Source organism: Geospiza fortis, unplaced genomic scaffold (assembly GCF_000277835.1).
Source record: "Geospiza fortis unplaced genomic scaffold, GeoFor_1.0 scaffold16, whole genome shotgun sequence".
Classification (NCBI taxonomy): domain Eukaryota; kingdom Metazoa; phylum Chordata; class Aves; order Passeriformes; family Thraupidae; genus Geospiza; species Geospiza fortis.
In genome coordinates, this window is record NW_005054302.1 from 7,704,297 (window position 1) to 7,731,213 (window position 26,917).

At 36.7% G+C, this 26,917-nt stretch overlaps 1 protein-coding gene across 1 annotated transcript in view; it reads right to left on the reverse strand.

Moving 5' to 3' along the window:
* The window catches only part of ARHGAP42 (Rho GTPase activating protein 42), a 112,615-nt gene that overhangs the window by 8,951 nt on the left and 76,747 nt on the right, over positions 1-26,917 (reverse strand). Inside the window, exons 7-21 of the mRNA XM_031066018.1 lie at positions 25,898-26,027; positions 23,958-24,058; positions 21,566-21,675; positions 20,716-20,794; positions 19,808-19,847; positions 18,341-18,403; positions 16,495-16,569; positions 15,720-15,804; positions 14,463-14,521; positions 13,580-13,685; positions 9,212-9,371; positions 7,269-7,413; positions 4,997-5,377; positions 3,805-3,961; positions 2,639-2,701 (exon numbers count right to left, since the gene is read on the reverse strand). Coding sequence (XP_030921878.1) covers positions 2,639-2,701; positions 3,805-3,961; positions 4,997-5,377; positions 7,269-7,413; positions 9,212-9,371; positions 13,580-13,685; positions 14,463-14,521; positions 15,720-15,804; positions 16,495-16,569; positions 18,341-18,403; positions 19,808-19,847; positions 20,716-20,794; positions 21,566-21,675; positions 23,958-24,058; positions 25,898-26,027 — 1,754 coding nt within the window. The remainder of the gene's footprint in view (positions 1-2,638; positions 2,702-3,804; positions 3,962-4,996; positions 5,378-7,268; positions 7,414-9,211; positions 9,372-13,579; positions 13,686-14,462; positions 14,522-15,719; positions 15,805-16,494; positions 16,570-18,340; positions 18,404-19,807; positions 19,848-20,715; positions 20,795-21,565; positions 21,676-23,957; positions 24,059-25,897; positions 26,028-26,917) is intronic.

Here is a 26,917-nt window from a genome sequence, read left to right on the forward strand (position 1 = left end):
ATGAAAATTCTTCTTCTAATGCAGTTTCTCACTTCAGGAGACTTAACTTTCTGTGTAGGTCTAAATCAAAGTCAAGAATATGTAGAGTCAGGGATTATATGCTGGTGCATTTCTGTACAGAATCTGAAATAAACAGACCTCAGGCCTGACTGACTTATCTAACTGTAGCATTTGTGAAAATAGGAAAAAAGCTTCTTCAGCCTTTTCAAGTGTACACTAGATTAGTGACAGAGACTGGTTTCACTGTACACAGTAGCTTAATACCACAGTAAGGGAAACTGATGAATAATAAACTTCAAATCAGGAAATAGGAAGACAGAAGTCAAAGTAACTCTGTAATCGGAAAAAGAGAACACAGGCTGGACAGGGCATCAAATTTTGGTCTTCCTTGTTCAATCCTAACACACATACTGTGGTCTCTTGTTTTTCTGACTAGAAAAGTCCCTTAGTGTTACAGGAGCATATACTCATGTATACAAAGAGAGAAAACAGGTCAAATAATGCATTAAAACGAGGACACACAACTCATTAGAGACCTGTTGCATCATACAAAGTCAGAAAGCAGGGTTGCAAACACTGAATATAAGAAGAAACTAAGTAGGACCAGACCACCGTGGCAGTAAAATCTCAAGTGCAGCATTACCTGCTGCAATACAGAAAACAATGTGAGACTGCAAAACCATACAGGTATTTTTGATCTGCCACCTGTGCAAAAAACCACAGCGGGCAACAGGTGCCTGAAGCAGGGATGAAGTTACTTACATTCTATAATGCATAGGTAAGCAGTAGCTTGAAATTTATCTTAGCAGGGTAAATTACCCATGCAGAGTCCAACACTGTCTTGACTTGAGTATTTCTGGTATCAAACCAGGAAGCTTAAAAATAGTTTCTCTGCCTTACACTTGGTCCTGCATACATTCATTAGTTACCAGAGTTATGAACACAGGAGGCATTTCTACTGCATGATCAAGTTGTAATTACCATGATTTCTACATACTTCAGAACCAAAAAAAACCCCAAAACAACAAAGTCTAATCTACAGTTTAAAATCAGCCTTCATGTTCATAAAATGCAGCTAAATAATAGCTGGTTCTGAATTGAAAAATCACACTCAGACTTAAGCAGCACTATAAGAACAGCTGAGCTATTACTGATTTCTTCCTCATTCTGCCTGCTAACCTCCCTTTTTCCATTTTCCTTGCTCCTGTTGCTCTTCTGCCTTCTTATGAAGGCTGAAGTATAGGAGCTATTCAGCCGTTCAGTGTTTTCAGCTTTGTTATCCCCTCTCAACATCCATTACCAAACTGCTACTTTTTCCTTTGTCAGATTTTTGCTTCTTACATGCTTTTTATGTACAGATGGCACAGGCTCTGAAGGAACAACAGAGGAGAGTTTGAAAGAAGGAAGAAATACAAAATAAGAAAAGGAACAGCGTTGAAGATGAAATGAGGAAGGACTGGTGAAGCAGTCATTGCTTTCAACTTAGGGCACTGGCTTAAGAACATTCCAGACCCTTCTTTTATATTTTTTTCCTTAAATTATTGCCCTGATCTTTTCACACCCCTTTCGTCCCCTGCCATCCTCCTTCTTGTTCATCTTACAGTTCATGGTACTACACAAAACAAGAGCCTTGATTCCTGAAAGCTGCTTCTCTCACAAAATCAGTAGGCCTTTGCAGGAGAGCTTTTTCTTCCCTCTCCTGCTAGATCTGCCAGAGAGGATGGACACATTCCATGGCCAAACATTTCAGCATGTTGGCATCTTCCTTTACCTCTGTGCTACTTTAGGCTACTACTTCTGGATTCATGGATTGACATCTCTTTTTCATGGCTCAACGGTTCTGGTAAGTTATGGGTTTATCAGTGAGTAAAGCTCTAAATCTCTGCTCTGTCTCAAAGAATTTTAAATGTTGGGATAGTGAGAAGAGAGACAGATGTTTTCATACATCTATTTACTTATCTGCTTTGTCTATTAATTGTAAGGAAAGTAGTAATGTACAGAAGATACTGCTTCCTAGACAAACACTTACTAGAAAATTCTAAATTCATTTAATATAAAAATGAATCAAATTAATGAAGTAAATGCAAACAATTGTGAAGAAAATGCCAATACTTTCTGCTGCACACTACCAAGAAGAAAGGTCAACAGTTTCTCCAGACAGACACCGAGACATGGAAGGTGTGATGGTAAAGACAGAAATCCTGATCAAGTTAATCTTGAACTTTCTAAAGTAGATGTTATTCCAGACCTGCCTATATGAGCAAATTACCATCAACTAGCAGGTTTGCTACTCTGCTGAAGCCATTCCATACAAACAGCTGTATGGAGAAAATACAGCACCCTCATCTTAATTTAAATACAGGTAATTTTCTCTTGTGTCTGTGTCCTTAAGCAGACAGCTGACCTGAGCCTCTCTCACTATTCCCCCAGGTGAGAGAATAACCAGACTGGCTGCTATTCTCTGTGAAATTTAGCTTTCTTTTGAAGAAAGGATGAACTTTGTAAACCAAAAAAAATTTCACATGCCACATGATGCTGTCCAAAAGACACAGAACAAAGCTCCAACACTTATTTTCAATCCTGAGGCCAGCAAAACAGAAAGAATTTTACAGAACGTCAAACAGTTTGTAGCACTTACCGTCCTGAAGAAACTTGTTTAAGTGAACCAGCACTTTCGAACAACTGCGCTCTTGCAGCCACTCTGAAAATAAATGCAAAGCCTTGCTTTACACTGCACACACTAGTTTCACTTCTAATCATCTAAAGACATGGACACATTTGAATTTTCTTTTTTTTAATTATTCATTTACATTCCTCTTTACCAGACTTTTTAAGGGTGTAACCTAACTGGGGCAACAGACTTCCACATGCTCCAGTGCCATGCAGAGTTACCAAGGGAAACCTCAACCTCTTGTGTTTAAAACTGTATTCATGGATGGCCAATATATTGAAAATGCTTTTACTGAAAGTCTATCACTATCATGCTGGAACTCTGAGCTGTGCAGAATTCTCTGTTTAAGTAAGACACAGGAGTCTGAAATGACTACAGTGATCCCTTCCAGATACAAAGCGGAGAGGCTGAATGATATCCTGCAGTATTTGAAAAACTTCTTGATGCTCTGCAGATCTGGAAATATTTGTTCATTGGGACAGAGATATTCTGGGTCAAAGTTAGATCAGGAGAGATCTTCTGACTTTTCAGTCTTCTGAAAGCAGTGAGAAACATTATTAACCCAAATCTCAATAGGCTAAATCATAATCTCTATCGCTTAGAACTATCTTCCTTTCAGCATTAAAGAAATAAAACTAAACAAAAAACAAAACAAATCAAATGCCAGCTGTTAAAAATCTACTATTTATCATGCAGCAACTGAAGACACTTCAGAGCTGAAGGTTTGTTTTGTTTTCTTTTTCCTTCCTCCAATTTTGGACTTCCACAAATAAAATCTGATGATTTTTCTGAGATAACAGCACAGACAGTAAATAGCATTTCTGCTACTTTCTGAAATATTAAATTCCAGAAGAACCAGAGATAGTAATACTAATCATTTTCCTAGGAAACATTTCTACCTTATCTCCAGTCTAATAAAGTCAATGGTAGTCTTTCAACTGACTTAAACAGACTTCATGCCATCTCCTTTGTTAACAATTTTAACAAAACTAGATAAATAATTAACAAATACAGAAATGTTCAAATCAAGTATTCATGCATACTTTTTCAATTACATATGAACGTTTCTGGAATCACTTTATAATACACAATACTGTAACAACACAAATCTCCAAAGGGCCTTAATGACTTACACAGATCCCGGTCTTTGATAGCCATTACTGGATGCAGTATCTAATCTTAATCTCCTGCACATTTTGGGAGGCAAATCAGGGTTTGGTGGAGCCTTTAGTGTATCTTTGGTATCTGCTGAAGATAAGCTCTGTATAGATCCACTGCAGCTTTTGCTACCTACAGAAAACATCAAATTATAGGGAACATTAAAGCTGATTTGAATTTGTAACAAAACATGTATAACTGTGCAAAGCAAAGGTTGTGCTGTTGTTGTTGAGGTTTTTTTTCCTTTTTTTAGGAGTCAAAACAGGTAGAGAAACTACTTACTAAGAGCGAAAAAACCATCTTTCAGGTGAAAAGCCAAGAGAAAAGAATCAACAGAAAGAATGAGGAAATGACACTAAAATTGAGAAGGCTAAAAAATTACATTGCAATGGCTAGATAGTACAATCACTAAAAAGTGACAATAAAAGCATTCATAAAGCAGCACTTTGCATAAAATTGAAAAAAAAATCACAGGGAAATGGTTCTCAGGAAGTCAACTGATCAAAGCAGTGTGAAATCAGACCACAATGAATTAACATTTCGATATCTGCAAAAGGTTCATGCAGTTTAAAAAATATACTTAAGAGTAAATGACCATGATTTGCCTTAATCAATTGCCACTGTAACTTGATAAAGCAAATCTATATGTTTACAGACTGTACAGCACACAAAAGAAGTCCTTTTAATGAATATAAACCATGTCCACATGCGTTCTTCCAGATGACTTATCAGCGGATTACTGCCTTGTTTCCACGGATGTTCTGCAAGATGAAAACTGCATCTGCTTCTCTCCTTATGCCAAAGACCAAGCAATGCTTAATAATGCTTTACACACTGTCATAATACAGAGATCCCAAAATACAAGCACAATACCTCTAATATTAATATTTCTAATCTATAGTATTATTCTGTATCAAATTATAGTTGAATCGTAGGAGGACAGAGAGTGATCTAAATTTGAGAAACATTTTTTTTAAGTTGTGTGAACTGTGCAGGTTATAAGCAATGGAAATATCTCAGAAGCAGTTTGAAAACTGAAACAACATACCACAAAAATTAAAAACAAGCAAACAAACAAGACTAATGAGTATCACTAGCTTTCAGACCGAGCTCTTGTTTTCTGACGCATTAGTTAACACTGATGTGATAAAAGACTTTGGAAATTACCTTCAGCTGATGGAATTGATCTAAGGGAAGATGCTGAAGACCTTTTTAGCCCAGACAGACTGTAGGAACTCTTTTTGGTCAGGTCTGTGGGTGGAGAGGCATTTTCTGGTCCAGTGACAGAAGCTACACTTTGGCAGTCTGATTCCACATCTGTTTTGGTTGCATCCTCCTTTGATGAGGATTCTGGACTTGTAGTCCACAGGCCTGAACTTTTTTGGCCATTTGAAGAAGATGGAGAGGCAATCCATGGAATCCCTCCTGATTTCTCCCGTGGCTGTGAGGGCGTGCACTTGGTGGTGCTGTTCTGCTCAGAGGAGTGAGAAGACAGAGATTCGATGCTGCCCATGGGAGTGCTGTCGGGGCTACTGCTGTACGAGTCACCTAGGGAGGAGGCAGGGGAAGGGAGAGAGAGTGAAAAACATAATCTGCATTTTCTAATCATGTACATTTCTTTCATGCCACTTTTAGCTCTTTTGTACCTTATTTGTTATCAATTCATTAATCTGTGGTTTCCTGCAGAAAGAACAAAACTTTTTTTTATTTACAATTTAAATACTCATCTTGCCCATTAGTCCCTTGAAAGTCACAAGATTGGCTAATGTATTTTTTGTCAGATGCATTTTCTGTAATTTTTTATCATTCCCTACCATATGAAACCTTTATCTCTTTTCTCACCCCATACAGATTTCCTTTATTTCTTGCAATATAATTGTGTCCATGCTTCATTCAAATGATGACTTAAAACCATCTTGTACTCTGAAAATGTTATTGCCAGAATCTTTGGCTCCCTCTTACCCACCACACCTAGAGATATTTAGTAAGAAGAGTACTTCTGCTTCTACCTCAGTGTTTCAGGGCACAAGTGAGATACTAATTGGAACTTTACACAAGTGCTGAGTTTCAGCTAATAAGCAAAACACAAATGGAGAGCTGTTGGATCAGACCTAGTGGCAATCAAACTGCCACCAAATGTAGCATCACATAAGTCATACAATCATTTGGGTTACAAAAGACCCCCAAGATCATTGAATCCAACCTTTCACTGAACACCACCATGTCAACTGAAGCATGGCATTGATTGCCATGTCATTTCTTGAATACTTTGAGGGGTGGAGACTCCACCACTTCCCTGGTAAGTCTGTTTCAATGCTTGACAAGCCTTTCAGTGTGGAAATTCTTCCAGCCTGAAGATCTCCTGGCATAGCCTGAAGAAGCTGGCATACACTCTGTGAAATACTTGCACAGAAATATCCCCTTTTTCATATTGGTATTCATTCATTGCAGCTACACAGTGAAAAACACCTGAAACTTGCCCAGTTTATCCTCTGGCGGGTGTAACTGACTTTTCCTTTGTAACTTCTTACTTGGGACCCCATGTCATTCATACTGGCAATCCATGTGCAGGGAGTTATTGTTATTTAGTGTTTAAACTCTGCCTGGCAGGAAACAAGAACATAGGCCTATGGAAAGTGCAGCAGCAGTGCAAGAATATACTGAGGATAGACTTCTTAACATTTCAGACTTCAGAATTACTACAGATCCTCAAGAACAGATGCACTTTAGCTGTTGTCTAACTTACTGATTCAGTCTCATATAAATCTTTTTGAGGAATCAAGGGACACAGAAATTCTTTAGGAAGTCTGTTGCAGTAGTGCAATTGTTAAAAACTTAAGCTTTTATAAAGTTTCAATACTCCTTACAAGTCCAGCCAGTAAGTAAAAAAGTGGTGACCCAAATGGATGAGAATGAATGAAGTAAAACTTTTTAATTACATCTATATAAAATTAAGTAAGCATTCTAAACAAGCAGTTGATTATAGATAAAACTCCCTGCTGTTAAACAGTAAGCCATATGATGAGTATACTGCTTCTCCCAGGAATATTCAAGTTGGTTTCCATTCCAGAAAACCTAAGAAAGTTTCAGTGGTTTTGGCAGCTGAGGCAGTGGCTGACTTTGAAGGAATGACCACAGTTTCATGCATGTGAAAAAAGCCAAGTGATGGTTTTGATCTCCTATCCTTTACTGAATTACGTTTGTTATAGGAGGATATAATGTTTAAATTGAACACTGTTATGCAACACAAGACTTGCCTATAACCAAACATTTTTCCTCACTCAGAAGTGAGGAATGAAGCCAGTCAAGAGTGCTGCTGTGACTCACAGAGGTTAAAAAGCTGATGATCATTGGAATACAGTAGCTATAGGATAATATTCAGGCAAAGTTAAAAGATGACATAAAAAGCAAGATAACCAGTATGGAATGACAAACTTACTGTCAGGATCTGCTAGACATGGCGTGTACCTTCCTTTGGGTTTACGTGAGCCTGTGGAGAGACAAATTGCTCTTGTTCTTCTTGAACTCGATCGGGACTGAGGCTGGGGAAGAGGAATATTGGGATCTGGTGCAGTGTGAAATATCTGCATGATTAGAAAAAGAGAAAAAATGACATTAAACAACAGAGATACTCTTACACTTTCATTATTAATCCATTTGTTTTCCTCCCCACTATGCTTGAAATTAACACTATCATAGTCTCACACATTACAAAAGAGTAAAGGCAGAGAATATAAGCTTTGCTTTGATCTCATTTTACAACTCAAGAACCCCAATACTGAGCTGTACTTAATATTTGTATTAATTTGTTGAAATAGATTTATTTTCTATCTCTTGTTAAGAAGGGCTTAACAGTTGAAATTGTAAAACAAAATAGGTGCCTACTAATGACTCTTCTCCAAGAAGTAACATATTTTTTAAATATTATGACAAAGTTGATTTTTTTTTTGCTCTGTGTTCCAGAGAAAGTTTTTATACATCACAGAAATATGTCACAGTCGTAACTTATCACAATCAAATCTGGGTTTCAGAAAGTTTTATTAGATCAAACAAGTCAAGTTTAATGAGGAACAACTTTACGTTTAAGGCATCTCCTGCTTCTTATCTTTTACATACCAGTGCTGCCACTGGTCAATTTTGCACTTCATTGCTGCAGAAAAAACCCATTTTTTTACCATGCTATGCCAGAAGGCATCTCTGAAAGGATTTCTGGGCCCTCTAGCTATAGGGCTTTCCCAAAAGAAGATGAAACAAACCATGAAAATACACCTTTGTGCCATTCATAGAAGTGGAAGAAAGCAAATATACTTCTATAGCAGGAAATACTTGGATGGACATCTTGAGATGCTCTTGGAGTACATTAAAACTGTGGTAAGCACTAGTGAGTAGCACATCAATATAAAAACATTTCTGCAGACAGTGAAATAGAGCAGGAGTGGCTTTGGTTGTGCAGTCAGTCTTTGTGCTGAACGAGCTCTCCTTTTCTGGAGAAGAAATTCAGTATTGGAAAAATGCAATATATATGTTTTGCAATCAGAGCCAAGAAGTCTATCAGGTTCATAGCCATTTTGAGGAGTCCTTATGAAATATGATACCAAGCTGTACTGTCAGCACCTACTGATCCACCAGTGCAGGGTATCTTGGTATTGACTGGGAACTGCCTCTTAGCTGAGTACTATGCAATGAAAGAAATTCAAAATTTTTTCACTTTGTTTTGTCAGTCATCAGACAAGATGACATAACTCAACTAAGATTCCCAGAATAAAATTCCTTTTGAGTACTAAGTAAAGGAGGTCTTGAATGTTCGGCTGAATTCTGAAATCCAATAGTTTAAAATTAAAACAAAAAATCTGGGGAGCTTTCAGTGAAGCTGATACCAGCAATGGCAGTGACTGAAAGTAAGTGTGTAAGATTTCCTGCTCAAGTCCTTCTCAACCCTTCTAGTGACTAATCATCACTATGGAGCTGACATGTCCCCTAAGGACAGCAATGGCCAGAAACACTCTGACCTGATGCACTCAGAGAGGAATCCCTGCATTCACCCAGAGTGAACCTTCGTACAACCGTAGCAAGAAAGAGCTGAAACAGCCAGGAGCAAAGTTATGACCTTCTGTTTCTAGACTCAGGAAGCAATATTCAGAAAGCAACTGAAGATTCAGAGCAATGCCTTCAAAGCATGGAAAATTATGTCTCGGATCTGTACCTTGCAGAGCCATGAAAGACTTTCTAGGAATATAGATTCATAGCATAGAGTGGGAAGAAGCTATTATTTCTATTAATGACCTTCTACACATTTTGGACTCTATTCTTAAAGACTTATTGATGGTAATGAAAATTAGAACTTAGTTCCACTTCATAGCAAAACAGATGATGTCTTTCTACCTTTTCATAATGCTCTATCAGAATTTCAACGACGATATTCTGAAACTTAATGTTCATCATAGCAGCCACGGTTTCTTCTTGTGCTCTCATCAGAGTTGGTCCAAAGATAACACCAAGGTTGGATACAGTCATTAGATTTTGTTGACTGTGCAATGATACCCTTTAAATGAACACAAACAATATGTGATTTAATTACTGTGCTAAACTACAATTTTAACAGGCAAAAACTTGCTAAGACTACTCTTTTTACAAGATCCCAAGTTCATGCCCCTCTTTAAAATACATTTTTAAAACATCCACTTATGCTAAAATCAAAATACAATGTAGTACAACTACTATGTTTCCATTAAGGCTATCATGCAATAATTTAATGGATAATGAGTATGTCCTCCTAGAGTAGTATTTCAGTTCCTGATACACCTGACAGGGAAAGGCAACTGTATTTGGAGTTCTATACAGAGAGATTCAGAACACCTACAGCTTGAAGTCTTAGGGCAAGCACTATCTCTCTCCAATGATTATGCAGGTCCTTACATACTTTCAACTGGTGCTGTGTGGTAACAGAGATCTATCATATACCTTAGTGTTCATGTAAAGGAATGAAGCTTAGTTACTGAAAACACTTAATTTGCAATAGGATCTCTTTATCAATTTGATGAAAACATGAGATCAATGGATTAAGTGAAATTATTGTTTCTGTGTGATAGATAACATTAGATGATCATAATGACATCTGGCTTTAAAATATATTAACCTTTAACTTCTGTATATTCTGTTATCACATACTTTACCTTTTCAGGTTTTTTTTCTTTTTAATGTAGAATTTAAAAGCTTCATTTTCCCAATAATTTATCAGATAGTTAAATCTCAATCAGTAATATTCAATGCCCCATTTCTCTACTTACTACTAAGATTTGCCGATTAAAAACTGTATCATCATAGATCCTTTGAAAAAACTGCCAGTGATTCCCCAGTCACAGCTGCCCTATTGCCTAATTTCTGAGGAATATTATGCCAAGTCAGGATTTTAAAATCACTTTAATGCCTAATCTTATTGAATCTGCTACCAAACTGAACTTATTAATGAGGCACTGGGTCCCATTTTCCTCTTCCTTCTCACTGCCATCTGCTACTATGGTCAAGCTGAGCATTTTTAGCCATTTCCTACACAATTAAAATAACTCTTGCAACTTTTAAAATTAAGAAATAGTAAAATCTATAAAACATTCCCTTCATATTTGGGGCAGGAAGATTTTAGCACCCCAATTAAATCAAAAAGTAGGAGAAATATGTGAAAGGGTTTTGTATAGGATGCAGCACAATTATAAACTGCAGGAAAACAAATGCCTATCTTCTTAGATATTTCTTACATTGCTTCAATAAGTTATCTCAAAACTTTCCAAAATGTTACCTCAGACAAACACACTGGCAAAGATTTGGAAGCCATATCATGAAAATGACTCCACTGTTAAAGCACATTTTTAGCTTTATCTAACTTTCTCTGAAACAGATCTTATGTTTATCTTAGATGACTAAGGGTGTTTTGGGAAGTCCGCTAGTATTTTAATGAAACTGGAATGTTGAATAACTCAACTCTAGATATGCTATAAAAAACTTAAAAAAACCCCCTCCCTTTGCAATGTTACTCTGCTGTGTGCTGCATAGTAACTGTAGAGGTCTGTTATACAAATACTACAATCTTATAGTAAAGAGAGAAGGTAGTGTTTGTCTGGTGTTTGGGTTTCCTTGGTTACAAATTTGGGAGCTTGGTTAATAAAAGAAATGGCGAATTCAATAACACTGCAGCAGGAAAGGGCTTTCTACAATGCATTTCAAAGGCTCAATTTCTTGCAAAAGAGAAAGAACCCAGGGCTGTAAATGGATCATTTTGATAGCCACTTTGCCCTGACCTACTCCTACTGGTGCTGAGCTACAGCACAGACACAAGCTGAGGTAATCACGCATTTCAGATAGCTGTAGGGCATTCATGGAAATGCCATTGCTTTCTCCTCAGAATCTCTTCATTTGATGTATCACCAGCAAATCTATGATACTGCCAGACTACAGACTCCCAACTGCCTACCACAGAAAAGCATTATGTTGTTAAATCATACTAAAGAATGATTCATTCTTTACAGTAGACATAATTTGACTAGATAGGTTTAAAAACCAAAAAATGAGCTACCCATGTGAAAGTAACACCAAACTTGCCATGTTTGCCTAGTTACTGACTATGTATCCATGCAGTATCATGTCTCTGTGGGGTGCTTTTTAGGATGCTTAGGTGCTTTTTTGCCAGTTTTGTTTGTTTGTCTCCAGTATGATCTACATCCCACATCTGATCCTATTTAAATTTGCATGGTAACACAAAAGTCAAGCTAGGCAAAGATGTAAAGACTTAAACCAAGAAAAAAATAACATTATCCTTATTCTATAACCCAGAGCTACAGTATTTTAACTTTGCTGCAAAAGCATTTATAAAGGAACTGAACAGCTAAAAGAAATGTAGGGAAGGAATTATGCACTTTGAAATTGGGTTTTCAACAAAAGAATGATGAAAACAGGAGGTTGGATTTTTTTCCCAAATTTTCCCATTTCCATAAAATTAGGCACTTTACCTGCCATTTATCTATTCTTTGAAAAATTTCCACACAGTGGTAGGAAAAAGATGAGGGAGGAAGATGGCTAATACACTCAAGAGACTAATTTTAATTTCAGTCTCATTAGAATTGCTAGCATAAACAACAAGTTGGCAAATTATATGGAAATTAGAAGGGGTGAATTTTATGTTGGAAAGAAAAGTACTGAAGGCATTCAGTGTAAAATTAAGATTACATCTCTATGAAATGAGAATCTCAACAAAGATGAGAAAAGTAAAAGTTAAAGAGAACAATTAAATAAGGGAATACTACAGGTATGCTTTACTTTGGAATTGCATCTGAGATCACACTAAGAATAAAGAGAAAAGAAATGAAAAGAAGAAAGTAATCCTTGTCTAACAGTAATTGCCCTGACAAATAAGACTGTTCCTATGCTTATATATTCCTCTAATTTTGAAGCTTCCAGCCCAGCAGCTTTTACAAAATTGTTAATCCTTCATTAAATACTTTTTTGAGGGTTCCGAGGGAGTAGATATTGTATTTTTTAGATAATTAAACAATTCTGTGAGTAAAGAAACTTATGAAACTTTTTTTCCATCTGGCTCTCTGTGTCAGCCCAAGTACAACGAGAGGCAAAGTCTGCCTAATCAGGTTTTGCAATGAATGCATTTACAGCAGCTTGCTATAATGCTAGTTCTCCAGGGCTAATGACATAATGGGCTAAACCAATTTTTTTAGGGCTAAATGATTTCCTGTCAAAGAAATGTTCAAAGTTCTCATTTCTATAGCAGGAAGCAAAACTGCATTAGGTTCCACTGTAGACAGCCTGTAGCTTACTGCAGCCTGTAGCTCAAGCTGTGATCAAAAAAGCAAAACATCTGGGATGTAGTGAATGGAATGAACACAACATGGACTCTTCTCATGTCTTCTAAATGTCTGAGTCATGTGAGCCTTATCTGAAGAAATACTGTTTCACTATTCACATTCCCAGATGACTGATAAATGTACTGATACAGCATCCTAAATTAGAAAGAATAATACATATTCAAAAGTACTGAGCAAATACTAGCAAAACCTAACCAAAGATGTACAGAAACTTAACAGAATAAATACTTGTCTTTTTTTTTATCTCGCAGTGTATGCCAAGTGTAATTTTCTGAAAACACAAGGTCACCAAATTAAAGAAATGCAAAATGTTTTCTATCTGACAATTAAAAATGAAGGGAATATTAATGGATATTGAAAAGTTGGACATCTATGTAGATATCAAAAATATAAATGAAAATACTTCAAATTAGTGCTTTCAAGTGATACTACACTTCAGACTTGCTAGAGAGAAAAATAAGATCAAACATGAAGAACAGGAATTATCATATCATCTATCTCATTCTATCTCCTTTCTAATCTATCTCATTTCTAAAATACTCTGGCACTTTGAGACAGATTCAAACCAGTTTTCCATCAGCCTCGGCCTACTGTTAGATGTTTCTTCTATTTAATTGGTTGTAAGTCCTGTAGTAAAAGCATGAATGAAAACATTGACTAGGTTTATTTTATAAACATAGTTTGCCATCTTGGTAACTCTTAGTGGTTTTATTCTGTTTCTACAGAGAGTATGATTTCATTGAGAACAACATTTTAGAAATCAAATGTAATTTTGAGTGTCATTGTTTCAATGCAGAGAATGGATTAAGCAACACTGACAAATTACAAGCAAAAATGATAACATCTTACAATAACACCAAAGAGAAAAATAAAAAATAATTACTTGACCAAGTGCTTAATAAGGATGTCCAGCATCTCTCTGTTCTTCTCTGGTAATTTATGCACAAGTGCATGCACTGCCTCAACTCTGTAGTTCTGATCATCTGACTCTATTAAACAGAAAACAAAATTTTGATAAATCAGAACATGTGCTAAGAAGTGACTACAAATGGCATCAGTGCCTGTATACTAACACAAACATGCATCAAGAGGAGCCAAACAAAATTAGCTTTCAAATGCTGAGGAAAATTTGATTATATTTATTACACTGTGAAATCTGTATTTCAAGGAACTCGCCTAAAGCAATTACGATCAATATTGGAACCAACAAATTAATGGCAGTATTGACTTGATGTGCCACTTCAGTGAAGCTTAAGATTTAATCTAAGAAATATAGATTAAATAGCTAAAATTATTTTGTGTCTTTTATTCTTATAAAGACAAGAGAAAATGGAGAAATATCTTCAAATTCTAAACTGAAGTCATTAGAAAAATGATCTCTGCTATCTCTGTATCCATGTATCTCTGTATCCACGTGAAAAGGAGTTCACTTTTGTCCTTTCTGATTTCTCAAGGCAAGCTAGGAAAATAAAGGTCCCAGATTAGAGGGACGAATGTTACAAAAAAATTATCAGCCTATATAAAACAAACAAGCAAACATCTCAATGAGGGTTCAAAACTTCATGCAGAAGCCAGTCACACAGAACAACTAAAAAGATCAGAACAAACCACTGAACAGCTTCATCTAGTGTGACTTCTCTGTTTTGAGGGCTGGATCACTCCATATTAGAGCAAGAAGAAAAGTAAAGATAGTGACTGAGAAGATTAAGGGTTAGAAACAATACTACTTTCATCAAAGTGTATTTATCATTTTACTTTTTACTTACTAACAGCAACAATGAAATCTTTGTGCAGCTTGAAAGTCATCAGTGGTTCTGAAAGACACCTGGTTGTGAAAAAAACCCCAAATTTTAAATTTAAAACAGATTCATAATCTAAGTTTTATGAGTGTGATTATGATAGCCCTCAACATCTGCACAATGCTCTATTGGTTCTAGAAAATCCAGTTCAGTGATGAGTAATTACAAGTAGTATAAAACTCAGTCATGTACACTGTGTGAAAATCAATTTGAATTGAATCTGGTGTCACCATGTAAGTTAATAAGGAAAATGTTACTTCATCACGGACCCTGAATGTTTCCTGTATTCCATATTGTAGGACGGGAAAAAATAAAGTTGCAGAAACGGTATAACAGGCTGCAGAAGCAACCTTTTGCCCAAGAAAAGGCAAAAATATGATGAAATTTGGGACTGAAATTCTGATGTGAGAGATCTTAAAAGAGTCATCATCTGAAAGGCAGACTGTGAATTGCCTTACACAAACACACAGCTACTGCTTGCTCACTCATATCCAAATTTCACAAATACAGTAGCAACAATGACTTGGGCTTCTGAAGATGTATTATAAATTTCTTCAACCAAAGCCAGTCTTTTCGATGAAATGTACATGACCATCCTGCTATAAATCCTAGGCATGTTTTTCCAGGTTAATAGGGATTTCTGATGCTGCCCTTTGTTAGGTGACTTGCATTGGAAATCTAGATTTGTAGAAGGCATAGTACACCCACCATCTGGGTTGCATACTTTTTATTATGTCTCTTTTGAACATTATATATTGACATGCAAAAGAGTTATCTCAGAAGCACCATAATTTTTAAATATTCTGTCTCTTATCAGCAAAAATGACAGGAGGGGTGTTTTATTTGTGAAGATATTAAGAATATAAGATAAAAAGCCTATGCTTTTGCTGGGATTTTCATTCAACCATAATGTCATAAAATTTTATGGTACACAACTTAAGGGATTCACAAAGAAAAGACTGAGCATAACACGCTTTGTGGTTAACATAAAAAATTAAATAAAAACATGCAATTAATTGAATTTAGGGCTATACAAGGCAGGATATCTTAAAAAGGTTGAAGGTGTGTATTATTATACATAATCACAGGAATATTAAGCAGGATAATAAAATACTCATTTATTACCATGGCAATGGATACAAGAAATGTATCCAAGAAATACTAACAAGCCAAAGATTAATGGGCCAGAAAAGAAATACTGAAACTGTGTGGCATCATACTTACCTGAGGTAGTTTTTTAGTCCACTTGTTATTGTTTTATTGTCCCAAATTTCCATATCAATATCCATATCAGGAGGTGATTTAGGAGCTGTTAGGAATTTGAATTAGGATTTTGTTACAGTTTCACTTACACATTAACTACAAAGGTAGCAAAACAGAAGCTACTAGATCAGCCATTTAGCTCAACTAATTATTTATTAGCTAGACTAACCACCAATCTGATCAATTTAAATCTTTTCATTTCTGCCAAATTATAAATAAAAATAAATTCAGCGCTCATAGTTAGTAACCACAAACATTAACTATGCACTATATCAAAGTGTTAAGTAAGCCCAAGTCCACAGAGAATTACTAATTCAGTTGTCTTAAACATGCAAACACAAGCATCAGAGAGATCAATTAGCAAGAAAAGTGAAAGACTGGAACAAGTGTCTATTAAGGGACTTCATGGTGAGCCATGAAGTCTTATGGAACTAAGCTTTGGAGAACTTGTGGAACAAGACAAATATGTATCAATAAATAGAACTTTAAAGCCAGAAGAAGAAAAGCATTTTTATTAGTAATTTGCTCATGTGTAACATGCAGAAGTGAATGCTAATGCACACAAGAAACTGCAGATGAATTACTCATTTTAAGAGTGCAAACTCAATTCAGTGGCAGACAGTGAACATACAAAATTGTCAATATTGTGACACACTCTTCTGAGCACAGCAGCTGAGGCAAAAGGAATCACAGCAAACACACTGCACAATGACAAAAGTTCACTTCAGATACTTACAAAATATGGTATTCATCAGCTTTTGCACCTTGGAATTTACACCACCTATTCTGTACAGCCCAAGGATTGTAATACCTACGTTGGGAAAACAAGTAGATGAAAAAATTAAAATAATAAAAATATGGTGATTTCAATAGATGCTGATGCATTCTTGGTGTACATTTTTAAAACATCTAAATGTATTTATGGAAAACTGTACCATTACATTCTTAAGTACTGCTTTACCCTACTGCAACCTCTTGTGGGATATTAACAAATTCATTCCACCGAGTCCACATCATAATATACACTAAGCATAATTTTATATTGACAGAACCCTTCTGCACAGAAATGGCCCATATTAACAAACAACAAGGTGATGGTTAAGAAAAGTAAAAAATAAGACACAAAAGCAGTCTTAAAACACATTACACAGGAACAAGTTTATATTGCCTAGATGTCAGTGGAATTACTATGTAATTATATTTGCTTAGACCATCATCCCTGTCAAGTAAGATATGATTGACATTTATATAAAAACAAAAATACATACTGTATACTGTTCTAACACATCAATTGAGAATTTATGTTGCCAGTTAAAATTGCCAGGCCTTTTTTAATAGCACAGATAATAATAACAAACAATGTTAAAGAGTGACATTTAGAATACAGTATTTAGAACACAGAATCACTAGGCTGGGAGAGACCTTAAAGATCATGGAGTACAACCCATGCCCTAACACCTCAACTAAACATGGCACTGAGTGCCACATCCAGTCTTCTTTTTAACACATCCAGAGATGGTGACTCCACCACCTCCCCAGGCAGACCATTCCAACACTTCTTTATCAATCTTTCTATAGAAAACACTTTCCTAATATCCAACCTATATTACCCTTGGCACAGCTTAAGACTTATTTGATTATCTCAGTCATGATTATTTTATTATTTTTAACTGCCGTTTAAAATCAGCAGGGTTTAAATGTCTTCCATTCTCCCCACTTCAAGCCTTCACATTTAAAAATTGTCTACTTTTCCTTTGAAAACAACATTCCTAAATCTGATCTTAGATAACCTACGTGTTTTGTTTTGAAACCCTTTCACCCTCCCTGCCCCAGAAAATAATGCAAGCTCTGAGTCAGCAGACTCAACAATGATAACATTGCTGGCTGAGAAACTGAATTCAAGTTGAGCTTAAAGTTGCACAGAGAGATCACATTTGGATAGAAGAGATCTGCACACTGACAGCTCAAGAAAAGGCTATCTCATTTTATAGGTGATGATACAGCCATAACTCTCCCTTTAAAACTTACTGTGAGTTGTTAGATACCACCTCATTGATAAAGTGATAATTACTTCAATTTTTTACATTCCCACTAACAAAAAAGTGTGTTGCTAAACATTAAATGCTGCTGAACAAAAAAAAAAAAAAACAATGTACAACATTATTGAATAAAATTATAGGGGTTGTACCCTACAAAAAACCAGCAGAGAATATTAATGTCACTTTTAGGTCTTCTGATTTCACACCTGAAACCAAAGTTGGGAGCTGAGACTCCCTACAGTTGTATCAAAAGAAAAGTCAAGTCAGTGCACACAAAGGAAAGGCTAAAGACATGTGCAGTTGTGTATTAAGCTGTCTAATCAACAAGAAGCTATATAAAAAAGTTTAAAAATATCAAATATGTTAAGAACAGTTGTTGGGACTGAAGACAACAATTTGGAGTGCAAAGCACCCAGATACGAAAAGTCCAAACCAAATAATGGATACACTTCAAAGCACAGATGTAAAACATGTAGAATTAAAAAAAGCCAGATTTTAGAAAATCACAACAATCTAACACCTTATTTGTGATTTAATACACACCTCTTGTTTCTACAGCATGAATACATTTCCTCACGAAGTTGAAACCCGCTTCATTTAAGAACACTATAAAAAAAAAAGGGTAATTACTCTCCAACATCAATATACAAAATATTCTCTTTAGCTACACTCATGCACTAATCAAGGAGGGCTAATACATGGTTATCCATTACATTATAAGACTTGTTCTGTAATAGGTTCTTTGTAGATACATCCATAGCATTCACAACCCATCTTTGTAGTCATTCTGTACCATTAGAAGCTCAATATTCTATTGTCTTTCTCAGCAATCAGTAGCCTCTCTAAAGATACAGTTGAAAGCTGCTGAGCAAAATGCTTTTAAGAGTCCAGGACCTACATTATGAACAGAATATAGTCATTCTTTTTAATACAACAATGTTCTTTCTTCCTTGCATATGCACATAATCACCGATAAAATGGTAATGTAGGAGAACAATCCTTGTTACTGAGTTTAATTAGTCATCTTATTTCAAGTGAATGTACTGCCGTCAACAGATAGTGGCTTAAATTTCAGATTTTCTGAGTCTCAAATATACCTCCGATGAAGATGTATGTCCAAATTTTACAAATCTCTTTCTCTGAGATATATAATTTGAATTAGTTTGATATATTTGTGTTAATATAAGATAATAACCAATGTGTTAATACAGTGTTAATACAATTATGCACACAAATCTCATAGTACCTTTAAATACACAAATTTTGTTACTCAGTGTTTGTCTAAGAGGTGCATATACACCTTAAACTAAAAAGATGTGATGGACCAAGGTGAGTTGTATGACGTCCAACAAGGCCAAGTGCTGGGTCCTGCACTTGGGTCACAACAACCCCAGGTAGTTGTGGATGGAAAGATGTCTAAAAGATAAGAACTGGGAGTGCTGGCAAACAGCAGCTGAACATGATCCAAGGTGTGTCCAGGTAGTTAAGAAGGCCAATGGCATCCTGGCCTGGATCAGCCAGGCTGTGGTCAGCAGGAGCAGGGCAGTGACCGTCCCCCTGTACCCAGCACTGCTGAGGCCACAGCTCCAATCCTGTGCTCAGTTCTGGGCCCCTCAGTGCAAGAGAGACATTGAGGGGCTGGAGCGTGTCCAGAGAAGGGCAACGGAGCTGGGGAAGGGTCTGGAGCACAAGTGCTGTGAGGAGCAGCTGAGGGAGCTGGGGGTGTTCAGCCTGGAGAAAAGGAGGCTCAGGGGGGACCTCATCACTCTCTACATCCATCTGAAAGGAGGGTGTAGCCAGGTCGGGGTCAGCCTCTTCTCTTAAGTAAAAGCAATAGGACAAGAGGAAATGGCCTCCAGTTGTGCCAGGGAAAGTTTAGATAACCAACAAAGTTATTCTACAGCAATAGAACTAAAATATAAAATAATCTCTTTCTCCCACACATATATCAAGAAACTGAAACATTACAGAAATCTAGCAAGATATGGCAGCTCAACATAATGAGCTTACTTTCTTCCTTCTTGCTAATAATGGCTGGCAGTGTGTAGATCTGTAAAAAACAAAACAAAACAAAAAACAGTCAAACAACAACAATGCAATAGAACAATGTTTGTGCTTTAAATCCTTTATTGCCAGGTTTGTGAGGAGGTGCAACATGCTATGGACTAGATTGCTTCTAGGGAAATCTCAACCTCGCCTTTCATGATCTCTTGAGGTTTACTGCTCCAGCACACAGCTGGGTTAACAGCTCTGTGCTACCATAATGCAACTAATGCATTGGAAATCAGATTTACTGAGACGTGATGAGTTATATTTCAAACCAGCTTGTGATTATAACTCCTGTACTGGTTCAGGCCAACAAGAAGCATGTAAAAACACTCATCAAGTTCATAAAATGGATCAGTCGTTTTTTCCCCATCAGATACAGGTCTGACATCAGCCTCATTCAGTGACTACTTTAAGAGCATACAAATAGTGAGAAGAAAGCTCAGACAAGCCTGTCTCTCAGTAGCTTTCAATGTGTGTTTCTGCTCTCTGCAATGCCTTTCGAGATGGTACGAATTGTTTACTCTATGAAAAAGCCCAAAAGATCGATGTTCTTTATCACTGTAATAACAACCATTTCACATATGTTATCTGAACCACGAATCCTATTAGACAATATGCTATTGTGTTACTTAAAATAGTATTAATTTAAATACCCTATCATAAAATAATGATATATATAAATGTAGGCTTAAACTAATAGATCTACTTTTCCGCTTTGTAGTTATCCTCACTATGTACTTGCATTAGTGTTTCACAAACAAAACAACTCTATTTGTTGGTATTGTGACAGAGTATCTGAAATGTATACTAGCTTCTTTCTGTAATATGTGATCTAGAAAATTGTAAAATGAAAATTAAAATATCCTTACTGGTTCCTTTCCATCCATAGCTTCAAGCCAAAGTTTTCGGTTAGATTCTGAAAAAGCTTGTAGTGTAATGATTCCAGGTCTGTCAAAAACACACATTCACTGAAGTTACTGTTTTTCTCAAACAGTATCCAAAGTCAGAATCCACATGCATAGTGATGTGAATACAGAAAAGACAGACAGAAGTTAGAGAAAGTTATATCAGAGCTCCTGATATAACAGAATAATTTTGAGCTAGGTATAAAACACATTTTTTTTTTTAAGTTTGCTAACAGGCACAAAATTTTTAGGAGAACTACCACAAAAGTCAGTCAATTTATCATACTTTAGCACAAAAATTAATTCAAGACTTCTCTTTGTTCCCAAGATTGGAAAAAATACTTCTAGAAATACCACATACCTGTATCTTAAATACAGGAAATCTATTCTCATGTATCTGATATAATTATAATATCCAGAAGTAAGTGGAAAAAAATTGTGGACATAATTTTCAAGCAAAAAGAAAGTGCTACCATGCATTTCTGAAAGCAATAGAGATTTTAACAGAATATATTTATTAACAAGTATTTATAAAAGGTTTGTAAAAATATTTATGATCTGTTTCTAAAAGAGGATAGTCAGTTTTGCTACAAGGTCCATGCTGTAGCTGCATACAAACATCATGTAGTAAAGACAACACATATTCTGTGTAGTGAATTTAATTAGAAAACCAGGTCTGAACAAAGAAGTACTAAGTCTTGAAAGGCTAGTTTGTCTGTATACAAATATATTGGTAAACGTGTTCCTACTACAGGAGTAAGTATTACCTATTGGTTGCAATTACTTTCAAATTGTTGACAAAACAGAAACAAACCTCTCAAATACTTCAATATCAAAACAGAAACGTTTGTCAATTGAATCTGTCTTTCTCCTGATGCAAGATTTTAGCTTGAATATTTCTGGTGAGCTTGTGACAAGGCCATTCTACAAAACAACAAAATGGAATTAGCACAGGCAATACGCTTATACATCTTGGCTTCCTCCTAAATTTAACTGCATGAACAGTCCAAAGAACATGTCTTAACATAGGGATTAAAATTCTTTAGGAATATTTACAGTATTTTTTTATATATTAAGACTACATTTAATGGCTTTCTGTCTTATATTTGTTACTTAATCATTTTATTTCAGAAAATTCCCTAAATTTAAATCTTACAAACACCTGTGTATATAACTTGATTACATGCATGTAAAGATGAAAATGATGTAATTTGGCCAACTCTCACATGCAGATAAAAAGATTTCTGAAGAATAAAGCCGACTAACCCCAATTCTGGCCACCACGATTGTGAGACCTCACTATAATGTTGGCAAGGCTGACACAGCTGGGGATTCTGGGGAATGGCAGGAAGCAAATGTCACTCCTGTCTTCAAAATGAGCAAGGAGAAGGATATAGAGTCATAGAACCATTCAGGTTGGAAAAGGTCACAACTAAACTATCTACACATCTTTTAAATACTTCCAGGATTGGTGACCCAAGTACTTCCCTAGCAAACTGTTTCAATGCTTGACAACCCCTTTGGTGAAGTAATTTTCTGTAATACCTACCTCCCCTAATGCAACCTGAGGCCTCATATCTTATGGGAACTATAGGGCAGTCTGCATCACCTTTATCCCTGGGAAGGTGATGAAGTGAATAATCATGGAAAGCACTTCCAAACATATTAAGGACAGAAAGGTGACTGGAAACAGTCAGCGTTAATTTAATAAAGGAAAAATCACACAGGATCAACCTGATAGCCCTCTACAATGTGTTGGAAGGCTCAGTGTATGATGGAAGAACAATAAATATTGTTTATCTCAACTTCAGCCATGCTTTCAACACTATATCCTGGACTGAACACTGCCTGAACTGCTGAGCTCACAAAAGAAGTCCAGCTGCAGCCAGGCACTAGTGGTATGCCCATGGGGTCAATTCTGTTCAGCATGAATAGCAATTGGCCCAGGCACCAGGACAGGATGAGACTGACAGGATAGAGAGCAGCTTGGCAGAAAAGGAACTTCAGGTTCTGGTGGGCAACAAGATGACCATGAGCCAGCAATGTGATCTTGCTGCAAAGAAGGCCACCAACCTCCTGGGATGCATAAGGCAGGCTACTGCCTGTGAGTAGAGGAAAGAGATCCTCACCTTCCATCCAGCACTGGTGAGGGACACCTGGAATGCTATGCCCAGTGCTGGGCTCCCTCACAAGAGAGGCCGTGATGTGCTAGAACAAGTCCAGCTAAAGGCTACCAAGGTGATTAAGGACTTGGAGCACAACTACCTGAAAGGAAGCTTTGTGAGGTGGAGGTCAGTCTCTTCTGCCATGTCTTCAGTGAAAGAACATGAGTGAGAATACTTAAGTTATGCCAAGGGAGGTTCAGGTTAGATATTAAAAATAAAATTGTCACTGGAAGAGTGGTTTGGCATTGAAATAATTAACCAGGTGGAGTCACCATCTCTGAAAGTGTACAGGAAGAGCCTGGATGTGGCACATGGGGATATGGTTTAGGAGTGATTATGGTGGTGCCACACTGATGGTTGGACTAGATGACCTTGAAGGTCTCCTCCAACCTTAAAGATCCTGTGATTTGTCATATAAGGAGATGCTGAGAGACCTGGGACTGTTTGGTCTGGGGAAGAGGGATCACATCAGTGACTAATCTACAAATATCTCATGGGAAGGAAAGTAGGCTGAGTCAGATTCTTCTTAGTGGTGCCCAGTAGGAGGGTGAGAGGTGACGGGCACAAACTCAAATACAAGTAATTCGTATTTGAACTTAGAGAAAGTATTTGAACTTTAGAAAAAATTTTTTATGGTAGTTGAACACTGGTTGCTCATAGAGAGCTCCATCCTTGGAGATATCTAAAACCTGACTGGACACAGACCTCACCAACCTGTTCTGGTTGACTCTGAACTGAGTTTATATTAGAGATCTCCAGAGCCCCCTTCCAAACCTAATCTATTAAATGATTCTGTGCAAATGTGATAAATTTCATATGCACTCACAACAACCAAATTAGAGAAGTTATTTAATAATTGATTTAAATATGTTTCTAATGAAATATTACTTGAATATTTATCCATGCTATATGATACATGCACTGCTTCATCTACAAAAACAGCCTTATCTCTTTGCATCTTTTCTTTTAGCAGTTCCTTAATGCTTAATAAAAAAGATGGAATATACAGGTCACGTATGTATTCATGTACAAGTAACTCACCACTTTTCCACCAGATTTTGTTTCAGCTATACTCATTGTAAAAGTTTTTGTTCCTTTGTCGTAAGTGCAGTAATGTTTAACCCATGTAAATCCAAGGGGTCCTAGAGTAAAGAGAGATAGTATCAAAAGTAATTGTCATTTTACCACTATTATACTTGGAATTAGAGTAGAAAAATGAAATAAAGTAGCATCCACATGCAGCTTACTCCTTGTTTTTTAATCTGAACATGTTCCAGTATAATTTCCAAATATTGCAGCTTGATAATATTGCCCAATAAAGTTCCAGCAGACTGACCTTCTTTGGCAATTGGATGGGTAACATCATTCTATTGTAGCAACAAGGCAGGGAAAAGGCAAGAACAGACCTGAGGAGTTTTCAACAATATTAATAGCAGAGCGTACAAGAGGCAAATGATTCACATGTGAGTACTCACCACACAGAGACACCTGACAATACCTGAGTGCTCCCTCTGCCACATTTGGGACTCAGAAAGGATCCCTTCCCCTACCCCCAGAAAATGATGAGGTGGTGTTGAGTAAGGACCTAGTCATACCCAGCTCTTGGCTACTTGTAAAAATTAACCTTGTCCTGTCTAGAATGAAGAGAAAAATAAAGAACCTTGACTTTAAAAAATGGTATTTTAAATTTTAATCGTGGGGCTTTTTTTATTTTATCGGTTTTTCTTTTTAATGTGAAGAATTAAATAAAAATGTTTGAAAAAAACCCTATTAGTTTTACTATAGATACACAGGTTTTGCCTTCTCAATGTACCCACAAAGGTGGTGGTTATATGAGAGACAGAATCAGTCATGTAAGTCGGATATCTGTCAATCCAGAAACATAGCTGTGGAAATTTATATGGTCTGTTACGCTGACTTTGAGAAAACTCTCCTATTGCCTGTGTTCTGGAAGAAAGTAAAGTCATGAATCAAAAATTCAAATGGCTATTTACCCTCAGAAGTTAGCTGTTCTGCTCCTATATTTTAAGTTATTTTCAATTAGCAGAACAAAATCTGTAATTATTTGGCATCAATTTTTCCTCTGATGGCAATTCATTATCTCTTTTAGCACATTATAAAATGGATGAGCACTCTCAAAGCAGTTTCAGATGAGTTAAGAAGTCACCTATTTTCATTAGAAAATTTAGCCAGACACCTGTGTTGCAACTTTAAACTTGTTACTCTTGGCCATCCAAGAAAACAATTTATGGCCTAGTGTCATTTTTTAAAAACACCTATATTTGCCACCATGCATATCAGTAATAAATATATACAAAATTTACTCTCAAGAAGAGTAAAAATTTTACCCAGTAGCTCACAATTAGACAAGGACCTATAGGATAAGGGTTGTAGGCAAGTAAACTTGCATGACAAGGAATTATACAACTAGTACCTTTCCTACTACACAGTGAGTACAGACCCTGTTACTCCAGAATAAACATTTCTTTTCAGTAAGAAGAGGTCAAGCTGGCCTTTCACTATTTAATGAAGCACAGCATGTGTCTGGTACTTCACTCCTTTTCTCCCTCCCCCATTAGCACGGCTCAGTGTAATTTCCACTTAACACAGATTTCTTTTATGATTATTAATCAATTAAAAAATAGACTGTGCTCTTAAAACTTGCAGTGCTACTGAGGATAAAACTGGCTGTGGTTAACTATGGTAAGATGGTACTTAGATGACCTTTTCTTACATCTCTGATTTCCACTAAGCACATGTTCATTTAAGATGGCTGGGTCAGTGGAGGTCTCTGGTACAAGGTGCTTCTGATGGCTGAACTAAAGGCCCTGTTCAGGCAGGGAAAGTACAGGAAACAGAAGAGAGCCAAAGCAGGGTGCTGGGAGTTTGCAGCAAGGTGCAGGGCAGCCAGCCAGAGCACAACTTGCTACCAGTCAACCACTGGGGCAAACAACAGCACGGACCTTCCCTGTTGTACTTACGTTTCTCCTGCACATAGAGATAGCCTTCCATTGTCCATTGACTTGGTGGTCTGTAATCTTGATTGGCTGACTTCATTCTCTGCATGAGTCTCTCCACTTCTTGCCTAGTGCTTTCGAAGTTATTGCGAGTCTAATACCCAGAAAAGGAAACAAACAAAACCCCACATCACCTCACGCAAGTACTAAAATAACAATGAACAACTAATTACAAATAATGCCAAGGAGACTGTATTGGAGACTAACAAAGGCATTTGCCAGAGACATAAAAGGGGGGAAAAGGAAAAAAATTACAATAAAGAACAATACTTTTCACTGCTAGAAGCCTGGGAATAACCTAGTAATGAAGACTTCAACTTAGGCACATAAATGTAAGGAAAACATAGCTGAGAATAGCACCACTGCTCTTTCTGCAGGTCACTAATCTCAGACAGGGGGTCATCTCATATCTTCAAGTATGCTTACACAGTATTTTGCAGACAGATACAGGCTTTCTCTCAGTACACTCTGGGATTCTCAGACAGATATTTGGCTAAACTAGAAGCTGCCAACAGCTTAGCCTGAAACCTGAAGTAGTAAGACCCACTGAAGCACTTAAAGTACAGTGCAGAAAACACTAGTTTGGGTTAAAGCCAGGTTAATGAGCCCAGACAGCTGCAGTTTCTACACACATGGAAGAGACAAATTGTCTGTGTATCCATATCTGCAGTGATAACAGAGGTGCTGCTGCTTAGAATAGTCAGGTTACTGGCACTGCCATGAACAAGCTCTGACTTGGCAAACACCACATTTCAATATTAAAAAAAATAGGAGGTAAGAAACACTCACAAGTGGCAGAACTATGCCAAAAGCATGGAAGAAGTGTGCCTGTCCTAAATATCACGTGTGTAACCAGGCATGTAACAAAGCAAACAATTATGGTACTAAGGTGGGTTGTTTCTATATTTTCTTATATCTATATGCATATAATGGCTACTTGCTCTTAGTGAATTCAGCAAGGCTAGGGTTTCCCTCCATGCACCT